Source organism: Panulirus ornatus, chromosome 34 (genome assembly GCF_036320965.1).
Source record: "Panulirus ornatus isolate Po-2019 chromosome 34, ASM3632096v1, whole genome shotgun sequence".
Lineage (NCBI taxonomy): Eukaryota > Metazoa > Arthropoda > Malacostraca > Decapoda > Palinuridae > Panulirus > Panulirus ornatus.
In genome coordinates, this window is record NC_092257.1 from 7,464,086 (window position 1) to 7,482,501 (window position 18,416).

The 18,416-nt window shown below is 42.6% G+C and overlaps 1 protein-coding gene across 1 annotated transcript in view; it reads right to left on the reverse strand.

The window, feature by feature from the left end:
- The window catches only part of LOC139759806 (zwei Ig domain protein zig-8-like), a 125,039-nt gene extending 106,846 nt beyond the window's left edge, over nt 1-18,193 (reverse strand). The window contains exon 1 of the mRNA XM_071682282.1: nt 17,548-18,193. Coding sequence (XP_071538383.1) covers nt 17,548-17,596 — 49 coding nt within the window. The 5' untranslated portion in view covers nt 17,597-18,193. The remainder of the gene's footprint in view (nt 1-17,547) is intronic.
- Nucleotides 18,194-18,416: the final 223 nt, after the last annotated feature.

The window sequence follows — 18,416 nt, forward strand, 5'->3', positions numbered from 1 at the left end:
AGAAATCTTTCCCCGGGAGTCTTTGAACGCTGGAAACCATACATTGAGGGCCTCTGGACCCATGGAAGTTCTTTCTTGAGTGCCTCCAAGTTCCTTAAAATCTCACATTGAGGGTATTTTGATCCCTAGAAATCTTGCCTCGAAGGCCTCTAGTCCCATGGCATCTTACCCTAAGAGCCCTGGAAATCTCTCATGTAGGCCAAGGAAAATTTCATCCAGGGCGCCTCGAGGTCCCTGTGGAAAAAATTAGTTATGTCGTGACTGGCTCGAGGGTAAAGTGGCACAACGGGGAGCGAGGCGCCAATATAGATGCAGGTGTGGAGCCGCCCATTAGCCTGGGAAATCAAATTAAAGACTGAATGGATCACCTTGCTTGAGGCGACATTGGCTTTAGGGTTGATAAGAAAATAATAATCTCATCAGGAAATTAATGTATAAAAACACATTTAGTAAGGAGGCTTGGGCGGGTGCTTGGATTTTATCCATTACTGGATTGCGTTTTCTGTTTCCAGGTTCCAGCTTGCTTTCAGCACCCTCAGTCATGAAGAATTCCTGAAGGAGGCGGATTATCTTCAACTGAAAGTTGAAGAAAAGAACCTCAAAAGTTTTCTGGGTCGTTCTGAAACGCAGACTTCAAAATAAGAAAAGAAAGTTATACCTGCTTTCTGAAAGCAATTTTGTTCCATAGTATTTTTCTCTTGGACTGTTAGTTTCATGTAGGAAATGTCGACCATATATATATATATATATATATATATATATATATATATATATATATATATATATATATATATATATATATACATATATATATATATATATATATATATATATATATATATATATATATATATATATATATATATATATATATATATATTTTTTTTTTTTTTTTTTTTTTATACCTCGTCGCTGTCTCCCGCGTTTGCGAGGTAGCGCAAGGAAACAGACGAAAGAAATGGCCCAACCCCCCCCCCCATACGCATGTACATACACACGTCCACACACGCAAATATACATACCTACACAGCTTTCCATGGTTTACCCCGGACGCTTCACATGCCTTGATTCAATCCGCTGACAGCACGTCAACCCCTGTATACCACATCGCTCCAATTCACTCTATTCCTTGCCCTCCTTTCACCCTCCTGCATGTTCAGGCCCCGATCACACAAAATCCTTTTCACTCCATCTTTCCACCTCCAATTTGGTCTCCCTCTTCTCCTCGTTCCCTCCACCTCCGACACATATATCCTCTTGGTCAATCTTTCCTCACTCATTCTCTCCATGTGCCCAAACCACTTCAAAACACCCTCTTCTGCTCTCTCAACCACGCTCTTTTTATTTCCACACATCTCTCTTACCCTTACGTTACTTACTCGATCAAACCACCTCACACCACACATTGTCCTCAAACATCTCATTTCCAGCACATCCATCCTCCTGCGCACAACTCTATCCATAGCCCACGCCTCGCAACCATACAACATTGTTGGAACCACCATTCCTTCAAACATACCCATTTTTGCTTTCCGGGATAATGCTCTCGACTTCCACACATTTTTCAAGGCTCCCAAAATTTTCGCCCCCTCCCCCACCCTATGATCCACTTCCGCTTCCATGGTTCCATCCGCTGACAGATCCACTCCCAGATATCTAAAACACTTCACTTCCTCCAGTTTTTCTCCATTCAAACTCACCTCCCAATTGACTTGACCCTCAACCCTACTGTACCTAATAACCTTGCTCTTATTCACATTTACTCTTAACTTTCTTCTTCCACACACTTTACCAAACTCCGTCACCAGCTTCTGCAGTTTCTCACATGAATCCGCCACCAGCGCTGTACCATCAGCGAACAACAACTGACTCACTTCCCAAGCTCTCTCATCCCCAACAGACTTCATACTTGCCCCTCTTTCCAAGACTCTTGCATTTACCTCCCTAACAACCCCATCCATAAACAAATTAAACAACCATGGAGACATCACACACCCCTGCCGCAAACCTACATTCACTGAGAACCAATCACTTTCCTCTCTTCCTACACGTACACATGCCTTACATCCTCGATAAAAACTTTTCACTGCTTCTAACAACTTGCCTCCCACACCATATATTCTTAATACCTTCCACAGAGCATCTCTATCAACTCTATCATATGCCTTCTCCAGATCCATAAATGCTACATACAAATCCATTTGCTTTTCTAAGTATCTCTCACATACATTCTTCAAAGCAAACACCTGATCCACACATCCTCTACCACTTCTGAAACCACACTGCTCTTCCCTAATCTGATGCTCTGTACATGCCTTCACCCTCTCAATCAATACCCTCCCATATAATTTACCAGGAATACTCAACAAACTTATACCTCTGTAATTTGAGCACTCACTCTTATCCCCTTTGCCTTTGTACAATGGCACTATGCATATATATATATATATGTATATATCCCCTATCCCTGGGGATAGGGGAGAAAGAATACTTCCCACGTATTCCCTGCGTGTCGTAGAAGGCGACTAAAAGGGGAGGGAGCGGGGGGCTGGAAATCCTCCCCTCTCACTTTTTTTTTTAATTTTCCAAAAGAGGGAACAGAGAAGGGGCCCAGGTGAGGATATTCCCTCAAGGGCCCAGTCCTCTGTTCTCAACGCTACCTCGCTAATGCGGGAAATGGCGAATAGTATGAAAAAGAAAAAAAGAATATATATATATATATATATATATATATATATATATATATATATATATATATATATATATAATGAGGAATAAACATATATACACATATAATGAGGAATAGGAGGTATTAAGGAAAAGAGATGCATGTGGTATGCGAAAGATAAGAATTGGGCAGATTAGAAAGGGTAGTGAGTGGCGAAATGAAGTAAAACTGCTAGTGATAGAGAAAAGAAAAGTGCTAATAAGGATGTTGGCGATAGTGACGGTAAGGACACTGGTAATGGTGACAATAAGAAGACTGGCCAGCACCGCGGGAGTTTGTTATGTACCTTCTCCCACGCACAGATTGCCGCCTTTTTTTTTCCCCCTTGCCTTAACCACATCTGGGATGCAGCCATCCTATCCTAATCTCACACACTCTTTCTCATACTCAATACTTAAATGATATATATATATATATATATATATATATATATATATATATATATATATATATATATATATATATATATATATATATATATATATATACATATATACATATACATATATATATATATATATATATATATATATACATATATATATATATATATATATATATATATATATATATATATATACATATATATATATATATATATATATATATATATATATATATATATATATATATATATATATATATATATATATATATATATATATATATATTTCATATTTTTATATATTCTTTTATTTTGCTTTGTCGCTGTCTCCCGCGCCTGTGAGGTAGCGCAAGGAAAACAGACGAAAGAAATGGCCCAACCCACCCCCACACACATGCACACACACACATGTCCACACACGCAAACAAACACACCCACACATCTAAACATACACAAATATACACACACACAGACACACACACATATACACACATGCACAAAATTTACACTGTCTGCCCCTACTCACCCCCATCGCCACCCCGCCACACACGAAATAACATCCCCCTCCCACTCATGTGCGCGAGGCAGCGCTAGGGAAAGACAACAAAGGCCCCATTCGCTCACACTCAATCTCCAGGTGTCATACAATAATGCCCGAAACCACAGCTACCTTTCCACATCGAGACCCCACACAACTTTCCATGGTTCACCCCAGACGCTTCACATGCCCTGATTCAATTCACTGACAGCACGTCGACCCCGGTATACCACATCGATCCAATTCACTCTATTCCTTGCACGCCTTTCACCCTCCTGCATGTTCAGGCCCCGATCACTCAAAATCTTTTTCACTCCATCTTTCCACCTCCAATTTGGTCTCCCACTTCTCCTCGTTCCCTCCACCTCCGACACATATATCCCCTTGGTCAGTCTTTCCTCACTCATTCTCTCCATGTGACCAAACCATTTCAAAACACCCTCTTCTGCTCTCTCAACCACACTCCATTTATTTCCACATATCTCTCTTACCCTTACATTACTTACTCGATCAAACCACCTCACACCACATATTGTCCTCAAACATCTCATTTCCAGCACATCCATCCTCCTGCGCACAACTCTATCCATAGCCCACGCCTCGCAACCATACAACATTGTTGGAACCACTATTCCTTCTAACATACCCATTTTTGCTTTCCGAGATAATGTTCTCGACTTCCACACATTCTTCAAGGCTCCCAGGATTTTCGCCCCCTCCCCCACCCTATGATTCACTTCCGCTTCCATGGTTCCATCCGCTGCCAGATCCACTCCCAGATATCTAAAACACTTTACTTCCTCCAGTTTTTCTCCATTCAAACTTACCTCCCAATTGACTTGACCCTCAACCCTACTGTAATAACCTTGCTCTTATTCACATTTACTCTTAACTTTCTTTTTTCACACACTTTACCAAACTCAGTCACCAGCTTCTGCAGTTTCTCACATGAATCAGCCACCAGCGCTGTATCATCAGCGTAAAACAACTGACTCACTTCCCAAGCTCTCTCATCCCCAACAGACTTCATACTTGCGCCTCTTTCCAAAACTCTTGTATTCACCTCCCTAACAACCCCATCCATAAACAAATTAAACAACCATGACATCACACACCCCTGCCGCAAACCTATATTCACTAAAAACCAATCACTTTCCTCTCTTCCTACACGTACACATGCCTTACATCCTCGATAAAAACTTTTCACTGCTTCTAACAACTTGCCTCCCACACCATATATTCTTAGTACCTTCCACAGAGCATCTCTATCAACTCTATCATATGCCTTCTCCAGATCCATAAATGCTACATACAAATCCATTTGCTTTTCTAAGTATTTCTCACATACATTCTTCAAAGCAAACATCCACACATCCTCTACCACTTCTGAAACCACACTGCTCTTCCCCAATCTGATGCTCTGTACATGCCTTCACCCTCCCAATCAATACCCACCCATATAATTTCCCAGGAATGCTCAACAAACTTATACCTCTGAATTTGAGCACTCACTCTTATCCCTTTGCCTTTGTGCAATGGCACTATATATATATATATATATATATATATATATATATATATATATATATATATATATATATATATATATATATATATATATATATTTCTTTCTTCTTTTAAACTATTCGCCATTTCCCGCGTTAGCGAGGTAGCGCTAAGAACAGAGGACTGGGCCTTTTTTGGAATATCCTCAACTGGCCCCCTCTGTTCCTTCTTTTGGAAAAAAAAAAAAAAAAAAAAAAAAAAAAAAACGAGAGGGGAGGATTTCCAGCCCCCCGCTCCCTCCCCTTTTAGTCGCCTTCTACGACACGCAGGGAATACGTGGGAAGTATTCTTAATCCCCTATCCCCAGGGAAAATATATATATATATATATATATATATATATATATATATATATATATATATTTTTTTTTTTTTTTTTTTTTTTGCTTTGTCGCTGTCTCCCGCGTTTGCGAGGTAGCGCAAGGAAAAAGACGAAAGAAATGGCCCAACCCACCCCCATACACATGCCTTGATTCAATCCACTGACATGACGTCAACCCCGGTATACCACATCGCTCCAATTCACTCTATTCTTTGCCCTCCTTTCACCCTCCTGCATGTTCAGGCCCCGATCACACAAAATCTTTTTCACTCCATCTTTCTACCTCCAATTTGGTCTCCCTCTTCTCCTCATTCCCTCCACCTCCGAAACATATATCCTCTTGGTCAATCTTTCCTCACTCATTCTCTCCATGTGACAAAATCATTTCAAAACACCCTCTTCTGCTCTCTCAACCACGCTCTTTTTATTTCCACACATCTCTCTTACCCTTACGTTACTTACTCGATCAAACCACCTCACACCACACATTGTCCTCATACATCTCATTTCCAGCACATCCATCTCCTGCGCACAACTCTATCCATAGTCCACGCCTCGCAACCATACAACATTGTTGGAACCACTATTCCTTCAAACATACCCATTTTTGCTTTCCGAGATAATGTTCTCGACTTCCACACATTCTTCAAGGCTCCCAGAATTTTCGCCCCCTCCCCCACCCTATGATCCACTTCCGCTTCCATGGTTCCATCCGCTGCCAGATCCACTCCCAGATATCTAAAACACTTCACTTCCTCCAGTTTTTCTCCATTCAAACTCACCTCCCAATTGAATTGACCCTCAACCCTACTGTACCTAATAACCTTGCTCTTATTCACATTTACTCTTAACTTTCTTCTTTCACACACTTTACCAAACTCAGTCACCAGCTTCTGCAGTTTCTCACATGAATCAGCCATCAGCGCTGTATCATCAGCGAACAACAACTGACTCACTTCCCAAGCTCTCTCATCCCCAACAGACTTCATACTTGCCCCTCTTTCTAAAACTCTTGCATTCACCTTCCTAACAACCCTATCCATAAACAAATTAAACAACCATGGAGACATCACACACCCCTGCCGCAAACCTACATTCACTGAGAACCAATCACTTTCCTCTCTTCCTACACGTACACATGCCTTACATCCTCGATAAAAACTTTTCACTACTTCTAACAACTTGCCTCCCACACCATTTATTCTTAATACCTTCCACAGAGCATCTCTATCAACTCTATCATATGCCTTCTCCAGATCCATAAATGCTACATACAAATCCATTTGCTTTTCTAAGTATTTCTCACATACATTCTTCAAAGCAAACACCCGATCCACACATCCTCTACCACTTCTGAAACCACACTGCTCTTCCCCAATCTGATGCTCTGTACATGCCTTCACCCTCTCAATCAATACCCTCCCATATAATTTCCCAGGAATACTCAACAAACTTATACCTCTGTAATTTGAGCACTCACTCTTATCCTCTTTGCCTTTGTACAATGGCACTATGCAAGCATTCCGCCAATCCTCAGGCACCTCACCATGAGTCATACACACATTAAATAACCTTACCAACCAGTCAACAATACAGTCACCCCCTTTTTTAATAAATTCCACTGCAATACCATCCAAACCTGCTGCCTTGCCGGCTTTCATCTTCCGCAAAGCTTTTACTACCTCTTCTCTGTTTACCAACTCATTTTCCCTAACCCTCGCACTTTGCACACCACCTCGACCAAAACACCCTATATCTGCCACTCTATCATCAAACACATTCAACAAACCTTCAAAATACTCACTCCATCTCCTTCTCACATCACCACTACTTGTTATCACCTCCCCATTTGCGCCCTTCACTGAAGTTCCCATTTGCTCCCTTGTCTTACGCACTTTATTTACCTCCTTCCAGAACATCTTTTTATTCTCCCTAAAATTTAATGATACTCTCTCACCCCAACTCTCATTTGCCCTTTTTTTCATCTCTTGCACCTTTCTCTTGACCTCCTGTCTCTTTCTTTGATACGTCTCCCACTCAATTTCATTTTTTTCCCTGCAAAAATCGTCCAAATGCCTCTCTCTTCTCTTTCACTAATACTCTTACTTCTTCATCCCACCACTCACTACCCTTTCTAATCAACCCACCTCCCACTCTTCTCATGCCACAAGCATATATATATATATATATATATATATATATATATATATATATATATATATATATATATATATATATATATATATATATATATATATATATATATATATAAGAATGTGTGGAAGTCGAGAACATTATCTCGGAAAGCAAAAATGGGTATGTTTGAAGGAATAGTGGTTCCAACAATGTTGTATGGTTGCGAGGCGTGGGCTATGGATAGAGGTGTGCGCAGGAGGGTGGATGTGCTGGAAATGAGATGTTTGAGGGCAATGTGTGGTGTGAGGTGGTTTGATCGAGTAAGTAATGTAAGGGTAAGAGAGATGTGTGGAAATAAAAAGAGCGTGGTTGAGAGAGCGAAAGAAGGTGTTCTGAAATGGTTTGGGCACATGGAGAGAATGAGTGAGGAAAGATTGACCAAGAGGATATATGTGTCGGAGGTGGAGGGAACGAGGAGAAGTGGGAGACCAAATTGGAGGTGGAAAGATGGAGTGAAAAAGATTTTGAGTGATCGGGGAATGAACATGCAGGAGGGTGAAAGGCGGGCAAGGAATAGAGTGAATTGGATCGAGGTGGTATACCGGGGTCGACGTGCTGTCAGTGGATTGAATCAGGGCATGTGAACCGTCTGGGGTAAACCATGAAAAGTTGTGTGGGGCCTGGATGTGGAAAGGGAACTGTGGTTTCGGGCATTATTGCAAGACAGCTAGAGACTGAGTGTGAACGAATGGGGCCTTTGTTGTCTTTTCCTAGCGCTACCCCGCACACATGAGGGGGGAGGGGGATGGTATTCCATGTGTGGCGAGGTGGCGATGGGAATGAATAAAGGCAGACAGTGTGAATTGTGTGCATGGGTATATACGTATGTGTCTGCGTGTGTATATATATGTGTACATTGAGATGTATAGGTATGTATATTTGCGTGTGTGGACGTGTATGTATATACATGTGTATGGGGGTGGGTTGGGCCATTTCTTTCGTCTGTTTCCTTGCGATACCTCGCAAACGCGGGAGACAGCGACAAAGCAAAATATAAAAATAATATATATATATATATGTATATATATATATATATATATATATATATATATATATATATATATATATATATATATATATATATATATATATACATAGTTAAAATACAAGGAGGGGAGGGTTTCTGGCCCCCCCGCTCCCGTCCCCTTTAGTCGCCTTCTACGACACGTGAGGAATGCGTGGGAAGTATTTTTAATCCCCTATTCCCAGGGATACCCTTTATATATATATATATATATATATATATATATATATATATATATATATATATATATATATATATATATATATTCTTCTTTCTTTTAAACTATTCGCCATTTCCCGCACCAGCGAGGTAGCGCCAAGAACAGAGGACTGAGCCTTTTTTGGAATATCCTCACCTGGCCCCCTCTGTTCCTTCTTTTGGGAAAAAAAAAAAAAAGAAAAAAAAAAAATACTTCCCACGCATTCCTCACGTGTCGTAGAAGGCGACTAAAGGGGACGGGAGCGGGGGGACCAGAAATCCTCCCCTCCTTGTATTTTATCTTTCTAAAAGGGGAAACAGAAGAAGGAGTCACGCGAGGAGTGCTCATCCTCCTCGAAGGCTCAGATTGGGGTGTCTAAATGTGTGTGGATGTAACCAAGATGAGAAAAAAGGAGAGATAGGTAGTATGTTTGAGGAAAGGAACCTGGATGTTTTGGCTCTGAGTGAAACGAAGCTAAAGGGTAAAGGGGAAGAGTGGTTTGGGAATGTCTTGGGAGTAAAGTCAGGGGTTAGTGAGAGGACAAGAGCAAGGGAAGGAGTAGCACTAATCCTGAATCAGGAGTTGTGGGAGTATGTGATAGAATGTAAGAAAGTAAATTCTCGATTGATATGGATAAAACTGAAAGTTGATGGAGAGAGATGGGTGATTATTGGTGCATATGCACCCAGGCATGAGAAGAAAGATCATGAGAGGCAAGTGTTTTGGGAGCAGCTAAATGAGTGTGTTAGTGGTTTTGATGCACGAGACCGGGTCATAGTGATGGGTGATTTGAATGCAAAGGTGAGTAATGTGGCAGTTGAGGGAATAATTGGTATACATGGGGTGTTCAGTGTTGTAAATGGAAATGGTGAAGAGCTTGTAGATTTATGTGCTGAAAAAGGACTGGTGATTGGGAATACCTGGTTTGAAAATCGAGATATACATAAGTATACGTATGTAAGTAGGAGAGATGGCCAGAGAGCGTTATTGGATTACGTGTTAATTGATAGACGCACGAAAGAGAGACCTTTGGATGTTAATGTGCTGAGAGGTGCAACTGGAGGGATGTCTGATCATTATCTTGTGGAAGCAAAGGTGAAGATTTGTGGGGGTTTTCAGAAAAGAAGAGAGACTGTAGGGGTGAAGAGAGTGGTGAGAGTAAGTGAGCTTCGGAAGGAGACTTGTATGAGGAAGTACCAGGAGAGACTGAGTACAGAATAGAAAAAGGTGAGAACAAAGGACGTAAGGGGAGTGGGGGAGGAATGGGATGTATTTAGGGAAGCAGTGATGGCTTGCGCAAAAGATGCTTGTGGCATGAGAAGCGTGGGAGGTGGGTTGATTAGAAAAGGTAGTGAGGGGTGGGATGAAGAAGTAAGATTATTAGTGAAAGAGAAGAGCGAGGCATTTGAACGATTTTTGCAGGGAAAAAATGCAAATGAGTGGGAGAGGTATAAAAGAAAGAGGCAGGAGGTCAAGAGAAAGGTGCAAGAGGTGAAAAAGAGGGCAAATGAGAGTTGGGGTGAGAGAGTATCATTAAATTTCAGGGAGAATAAAAAGATGTTTTGGAAGGAGGTAAACAAAGTACGTAAGACAAGGGAGCAAATGGGAACTTCAGTGAAGGGGGCAAATGGGGAGGTGATAACAGTAGTGGTGATGTGAGAAGGAGATGGAGTGAGTATTTTGAAGGTTTGTTGAATGTGTTTGATGATAGAGTGGCAGATGTGGGGTGTCTTGGTCGAGGTGGTGTGCAAAGTGAGAGGGTTAGGGAAAATGATTTGGTAAATACAGAAGAGGTAGTAAAAGCTTTGCGGACGATGAAAGCCGGCAAAGCAGCAGGTTTGGATGGCATTGCAGTGGAATTTATTAAAAAAGGGGGTGACTGTATTGTTGACTGGTTGGTAAGGTTATTTAACGTATGTATGATTCATGGTGAGGTGCCTGAGGATTGGCGGAATGCTTGTATAGTGCCACTGTACAAAGGCAAAGGGGATAAGAGTGAGTGCTCAAATTACAGAGGTATAAGTTTGTTGAGTATACCTTGTAGATTATATGGGAGGGTATTGATTGATAGGGTGAAGGCATGTACAGAGCGTCAGATTGGGGAAGAGCAGTGTGGTTTCAGAAGTGGTAGAGGATGTGTGGATCAGGTGTTTGCTTTGAAGAATGTATGCGAGAAATACTTAGAAAAGCAAATGGATTTGTATGTAGCATTTATGGATCTGGAGAAGGCATATGATAGAGTTGATAGAGATGCTCTGTGGAAGGTATTAAGAATATATGGTGTGGGAGGCAAGTTGTTAGAAGCAGTGAAAAGTTTTTATCGAGGATGTAAGGCATGTGTTCGTGTAGGAAGAGAGGAAAGTGATTGGTTCTCAGTGAATGTAGGTTTGCGGCAGGGGTGTGTGATGTCTCCATGTTTGTTTAATTTGTTTATGGATGGGGTTGTTAGGGAGGTGAATGCAAGAGTTTTGCAAAGAGGGGCAAGTATGCAGTCTGTTGTGGATGAGAGAGCTTGGGAAGTGAGTCAGTTGTTGTTCGCTGATAATACAGCGCTGGTGGCTGATTCATGTGAGAAACTGCAGAAGCTGGTGACTGAGTTTGGTAAAGTGTGTGAAAGAAGAAAGTTAAGAGTAAATGTGAATAAGAGCAAGGTTATTAGGTACAGTAGGGTTGAGGGTCAAGTAAATTGGGAGGTAAGTTTGAATGGAGAAAAGCTGGAGGAAGTGAAGTGTTTTAGATATCTGGGAGTGGATCTGGCAGCGGATGGAACCATGGAAGCGGAAGTGAATCATAGGGTGGGGGAGGGGGCGAAAATTCTGGGAGCCTTGAAGAATGTTTGGAAGTCGAGAACATTATCTCGGAAAGCAAAAACGGGTATGTTTGAAGGAATAGTGGTTCCAACAATGTTGTATGGTTGCGAGGCGTGGGCTACGGACAGAGTTGTGCGCAGGAGGGTGGATGTGCTGGAAATGAGATGTTTGATGACAATATGTGGTGTGAGGTGGTTTGATCGAGTAAGTAATGTAAGGGTGAGAGAGATGTGTGGAAATAAAAAGAGTGTGGTTGAGAGAGCAGAAGAGGGTGTTTTGAAATGGTTTGGTCACATGGAGAGAATGAGTGGGGAAAGATTGACCAAGAGGATATATGTGTCAGAGGTTTGGGAACGAGGAGAAGTGGGAGACCAAATTGGAGGTGGAGAGATGGAGTGAAAAAGATTTTGAGTGATCGGGGCCTGAAAGGCGTGCAAGGAATAGAGTGAATTGGAACGATGTGGTATACCGGGGTCGACGTGCTGTCAATGGATTGAACCAGGGCATGTGAAGCGTCTGGGGTAAACCATGGAAAGTGTGTGGTGCCTGGATGTGGAAAGGGAGCTGTGGTTTCGGTGCATTATTACATGACAGCTAGAGACTGAGTGTGAACGAATGGGGCCTTTGGTGTTTTTCCTAGCGCTACCTTGCACACATGAGGGGGGAGGGGGTTGTTATTCCATGTGTGTTGAGGTGGCGATGGGAACAATTAAAGACAGACAGTATGAATTATGTACATGTGTATATATGTATATGTCTGTGTGTGTATATATATGTGTACATTGAGATGTATAGGTATGTATATTGTGCATGGGTGGACATGTATGTATATACATGTGTATGTGGGCGGGTTGGGCCATTCTTTCGTCTGTTTCCTTGCGCTACCTCGCGAACGCGGGAGACAGCGACAAAGCAAAATAAAAAAACAAAAAAAATAATATATATATATATATATATATATATATATATATATATATATATATATATATATATATATATATATATTTGTTTTTCTACTTTTCAATACTTCATAATCTTATGGCAGTACAAACAACAAGTAATTTTGCAGCGCCAGTTCGGAGCGGCGCCATCGGTCGGGACGGAGGGCTTGAGAGGTTTCCAGGACCCAGTTGACCACAGCCATGCGACTGGGATCCACCCCATCTTCGTAGCTATTGCTGCTAGGCTTGGCTCCATTTCTGTCCATTTCTACAACATTCATGGTCTTAATTCTCGCCTTCCCTTTGTTGTACAATACCTGGTCTCCTCCTCCTCTAATGTTCTCTCTAAAATCAAACAGCCCGAGGCTACTTCTCCTCCGTACAATCAGATCTTCAGCTGTAAGCTCCATTATCGTTTCCACTCCAAGGGTGGAGTTTGTGTCTACTGTAGCACAAAACCGCCTTTAGGTCACCTCGTTGATCTTGAGCCCCTTAACTTTGATGTCATCTGGCTCAAAATATCTCTCCCCTCATAGTATTACCTTGCCTTTATGCTTCGTGTATTTTCCTACAAATTCCTCTTGCTATGTACGACTCTAGGACTATTTGATTTCTTGACCACGAAGCTTTGCTCTGTTCTCATCCACGCGCTGAGACCCACCATGAGTAGGAATTCAATGCACACCACAAGGGTGGTGAGTTAGGTTTTAACTGGGCCGATCCTGGTGGAGCCGAGGCGTTTTCTTTTTCTCTCCTTAACGACCTGGAATAATTAAACATCGTACCCAAGTTTCCCACCGTTACTGCCACAGTTCTAGGACGATCTGACATCTCTGTTACCTCTGAATCCTCGCACTATTCATCCATCATGCTTACCCCCATAGGGTCCTTTGACAACAGTCTTATTTCTGTTAGTTCTGTTTGGCCGCATCCGTCTTCTATTCCCCATTCCAAGCGCCAACTTTGGCACTCTGGGAGGGATCAGTTGTAATACCTGCGTGGCTTCTCTATTGACTTTTTCTGGGATGGGTATTGCTTCTCTGGTCAGGATGTCTCGCGTTGTGCTGAACACATAGCACAGGTTATCTTGGCTAGGATGAAGTCCTACATCCCATCTTTTAAATCTTTTCTCCTTGATCGTAGTTTTGATCGCTCCTGCTCTGATGCCTGTAGCATCAGGGACGGAGCGCACCGGACCATGACACTCTCCCCTTCCCAAAGCTGTTCTTCGGAGAGTCACACACTTTCATTAAAAATAAAGTGTTTTGACCTGATTTTTTTCCTCTGTCAATTTTCTTCCTTCTCGGTCCTTTACCAAAATTATCTCCAACAACTTCTGTAATTCAAACTCTCCTCTTATTTCCGCCAGATCAATCTACCGCTAACTCTCCAGCTGATAAAGTGGCTCTCCTTAGTACCAAGTTTAACTCAACTTTCGATGATGAAGCTTCTAATCCTCTGTCCCTATCGCCTCCGGCTGAACCAATGTCAATCTCCTAAATTCTCCTCGCGCAGAATCCTCCAGGTTCTCTCCCAGCTCCAGGTGGGCAGGGCTCAGATGGCATATCTCCTTGAGTTCTAGGGAAGTGTACCTCTCATCTTGCACCAGTCATCTGGCATCTGCTCAAAAGCCCAGACTTTTCCCTTCCACTTGAAAGTCCTCCTTGATGCTTCCTATCCCTAAGTAAGGAGACCGTTCTAAACCCTCCAACTATTGCCCCATTGCGCTCACTGCTGCCATCTCCAAAGTCTTTGAAACTTTCACTCTCTCAGACACTTAGAATCCCATTTCCATCTTTCAGTTCGCCAGTATGACTTCGCGGTGCTAAGTCTGCTGATGATATTTTCTCTTGTGCGACTCACCTCTGGTCCTCAACTTTCGGGGATATTGGGGAAACTTTTGTCGTAGCTCTCGACATCTCAAAATCACTTGACAGGGTGTAGCATAAGTCTTTTCTTTCTAAACTCCCTTTCTTTTGGTTTCTCTGCTTCTCTCTCTTCTCTTGTGCAGTTTCCCTTCAGGCCGTTGCGTCACAGTAGTCGTCGATGGAGCAACATTCTCCTCCTATGCTATCAGTAGTGGTGTTCCTCAGGGTTCTGTCCTGTCACCCACTCTTTTTCTTTTCTCAATAAATGATTTCCTTCTGCTTCTAACCCTATTCACTCTTATGCTGATTATTCCACTAAACATACGTCAACTTTTCCTCCTCTCCTCCCTTTAATACTCGTTCTCTTTCTCGTGCTAATCATTTTTCCTCTCTCATTTCGCATCTGCGCAGCAATTCGGAGTGGGGAAGCGGTAACTTTGTAAAATACAGTAATGCTACAACGTAGTTTCTCCCTACATCTCTTTCTAAGAATCATTTGTTTCCCTCTGTTCAAGTTCAAAACACCATAATTCAGCCCTGTAATAAAATAAATAACCATATCCTTTACTCTGTCCTGGAAACCCCACATAATTAATATCAAAAAGTTTGCCTCTCAAAAGGTGGGAGTGTTGCATAGGTGCTCTTAATTATCTTTCTTGTGAGAAGCTGTTTTACATCTACGGAGGTTTTATATGCTCCCAAAATGGAATACTGCTCACACATCTGGAGTGGCTCACTCCTCATCTCTGTTTTCAATGGAGATGAATCAAAAGCCTTCCATCTCATTAATTCTCCTGATATCACTGCTCTTCAAACTTCCCTTTCCATATTCCGCCATGTTCCCCCGCATCTCTCTCTCTCTCTCTCTCTCTCTCTCTCTCTCTCTCTCTCTCTCTCTCTCTCTCTCTCTCTCTCTCTCTCGTATTATTTGAGCTGCCTTCATGTTTCCCTTCCCATAAGGTTAGCATCCGTGGGAGGCGTTTAGCTGTTGCTTCCCACGGCTTGTGTGTGTAGACCGACCACTCGAGAACAGCCTTATATGATACCACCTTATGAGCTGTGGAATTCTCCTCTTCTTTCTCATGTCTTTCCCTCTTCACATAATCTTTCCTTCCTCTGAGAGTCAGGTCTACGTACAATGAATTCACGTCCACACACACACACACACACACACACACACACACACACACACACACACATACACACACACACACACACACTGAATCATATGTACTTTCTTTTTCTTTAACTATTTTTTTCTGTCGCTCGAGATGGCCTTGTTTGGGACATGTCATTAAAAAGAAAAAAGGAAAAAGAAAAAATGTGATGGTGACATTAACGACACTCGTTGATACGGAAGTTGGTGATGGTGACAATAAGGACACTGTTGATAGTGAGGGTAAGGACGCTGGTGATGGTGACATTAAGGACACTTGATAGTGAGGGTAAGGACGCTGGTGATGGTGACAATAAGGACACTGTTGATAGTGAGGGTAAGGACGCTGGTGATGGTGACATTAAGGACACTTGATGGTGAGGGTAAGACCGCTGGTGATGGTGACAATAGGGCAATGGTGATGGGAAAAACAGCGGTGATGGTCACAAGAAAATACACTGGTGATGGTGACATTAAGGAAACCAGTGATTGTGATCGTCAAGGCAGCACTGATTGTGAGGGTAAAGAACCCTGGTAATGGTGACAGTAAGAAAATTGGTATCATTAAAGACACTGGTGATGGTGACATCAAGTACACTGGTGATGGTGAGGGTTGTGACACAGGTGATAGTGAAAGTACGAAAACTGGTGATAGTGAGGGCACTGGTGATGGTGACAGTAAGGAAGATGATGACGGTGACAGTGAGGACAGTGGTGATGATGATGCTAAGGATCTTAGCGATGGTGACAGTAAGGATAGAGGTGATGGTGATGATGGAAGCAGTAAGGATACAGGTGATGGTGATTGTAAGGTGATGGTGACAATAATGACGCTGGCGAAGGTAGTGACTAAGGATACTGGTGATGGTGACTGTAAAGGCACCAATGATGGTGACAGTAAGATGGTGATGGTGACTTAGAACACTGATGGTGAAATTCATAGGACACTGGAGATGGTGACAGTAAGGACACTCAAGATAGTGTCATTAAGGACAATGATGATGGTGACAGTAAGGAAGCTGGTAACAGTAAGGACGCAGGTGATGGTGAGAGTAAGGACGCAGGTGATGGTGAGAGTAAGGACGCAGGTGATGGTGAGAGTAAGGACGCAGGTGATGGTGAGAGTAAGGACGCAAGTGTTGGTGAAAATAAGGGCACTGGTGGTGGTGAAAAATAAGGACGCTGGTGATGGTAAAAATGAGGACACTGGTGATAGTGACAGCAAGGAAACTAGTGATAACGATAGTAAGGTTAATGGAGATGGTGATAGTAAGGACACTGTTGAGGGTGATAGTAGGGACGCAAGAGATGGTGACAGTAAGTACACTGGTGATGGTGACGGTAGGGACACAAGAGATAATGACACTATGGGCGCTGGTAATGGAGATTCTATGAACACTGGTGATGGTGACATTATGGGCTTTGGTGATGGTATTAGTAAGGAATTTGGTGATGATGACGATAAGGACAACTGTGATGGTGACAACAAGGACACTGGTGAGGGGGACATTCAGGACACTAGTGATGGTGACAGTAAGGACACTAGTGATGATAAAGGAAACTCTAGTGATAGTGACAACAAGGGCACCAGTAATGGTGACAAGGACACAAGTGACGGTGACAAGGACACTGGTGATGGTGACAACAAGGACACTGGTGATGGTGACAACAAGGACACTGGTGATGGTGACAACAAGGACACTGGTGATGGTGACAACAAGGACACTGGTGATGGTGACAACAAGGACACTGGTGATGGTGACAACAAGGACACTGGTGATGGTGACAACAAGGACACTGATAATGGTAACTTACCTACACCCAGACAGACAGTCACAGCGACCAGGAACAAACCACACCCCATCTTCTGCCAAGGATCGACTTTCCTCGCCTCCAAGAAACTCCTCAGGTTTTTAATAAGAAAAGTTAGTTGGCAGGAAAGCTGTTGGCTTTTGTGTCCCTCTTGTGTGGGAGGAGATATACTGAGGCTCGCACCTCACAATTTTAGGCAACTGTATTTTACGGGGCGTTCCCTCGCCACGACAGCTCTGTCTCATACGTTTTTTAATTCTGTAAAGATTTCATGCTTTATTCAGTCGTTTCTTTATGGACCTTTTTTTCCTCTTTTTCCTCACTGCCGTTGAGAGAAACTCATGTCCCATAAGTTTGATTTATTTCTCAGTTATTTACGTCCTTCAGTTGATTTTGGTAATTTTCCAAGCCTGTCTATCATTCTCTCGAGCCATCGCGGGTCATTGTTAACTCGACGCAGTTTCTAATTTGCTGGTTTGGCTTCCAGTCTGTTTCAGCCAGGGTATGGATCTCTCGCTGTGTCACTGGAGTCTCATGGGTTATCTTGTTTCACGGATCAACACTCACAGTACTGTCTACCTCCCCGACGTCCTAGTGTTTAAGTTAGTGTCCGTCTGAACAGAGACAGCGAGGATAAACCTTCCACGATCACGTCCAGCGTGACACTGACTCGCGCGCCTCCATAGCCAACCCGAGGCTGTGTTGCCACATCCACGGCTCGAAAAATCTCCTTGGTTGCATTGTGCTTGAGGGTTCTATCTATTCAGCTATATATCTCTACATTATGTATATATATGTATTGCAGAGAGAGAGAGAGAGAGAGAGAGAGAGAGAGAGAGAGAGAGAGAGAGAGAGAGAGAGAGAGAGAGAAC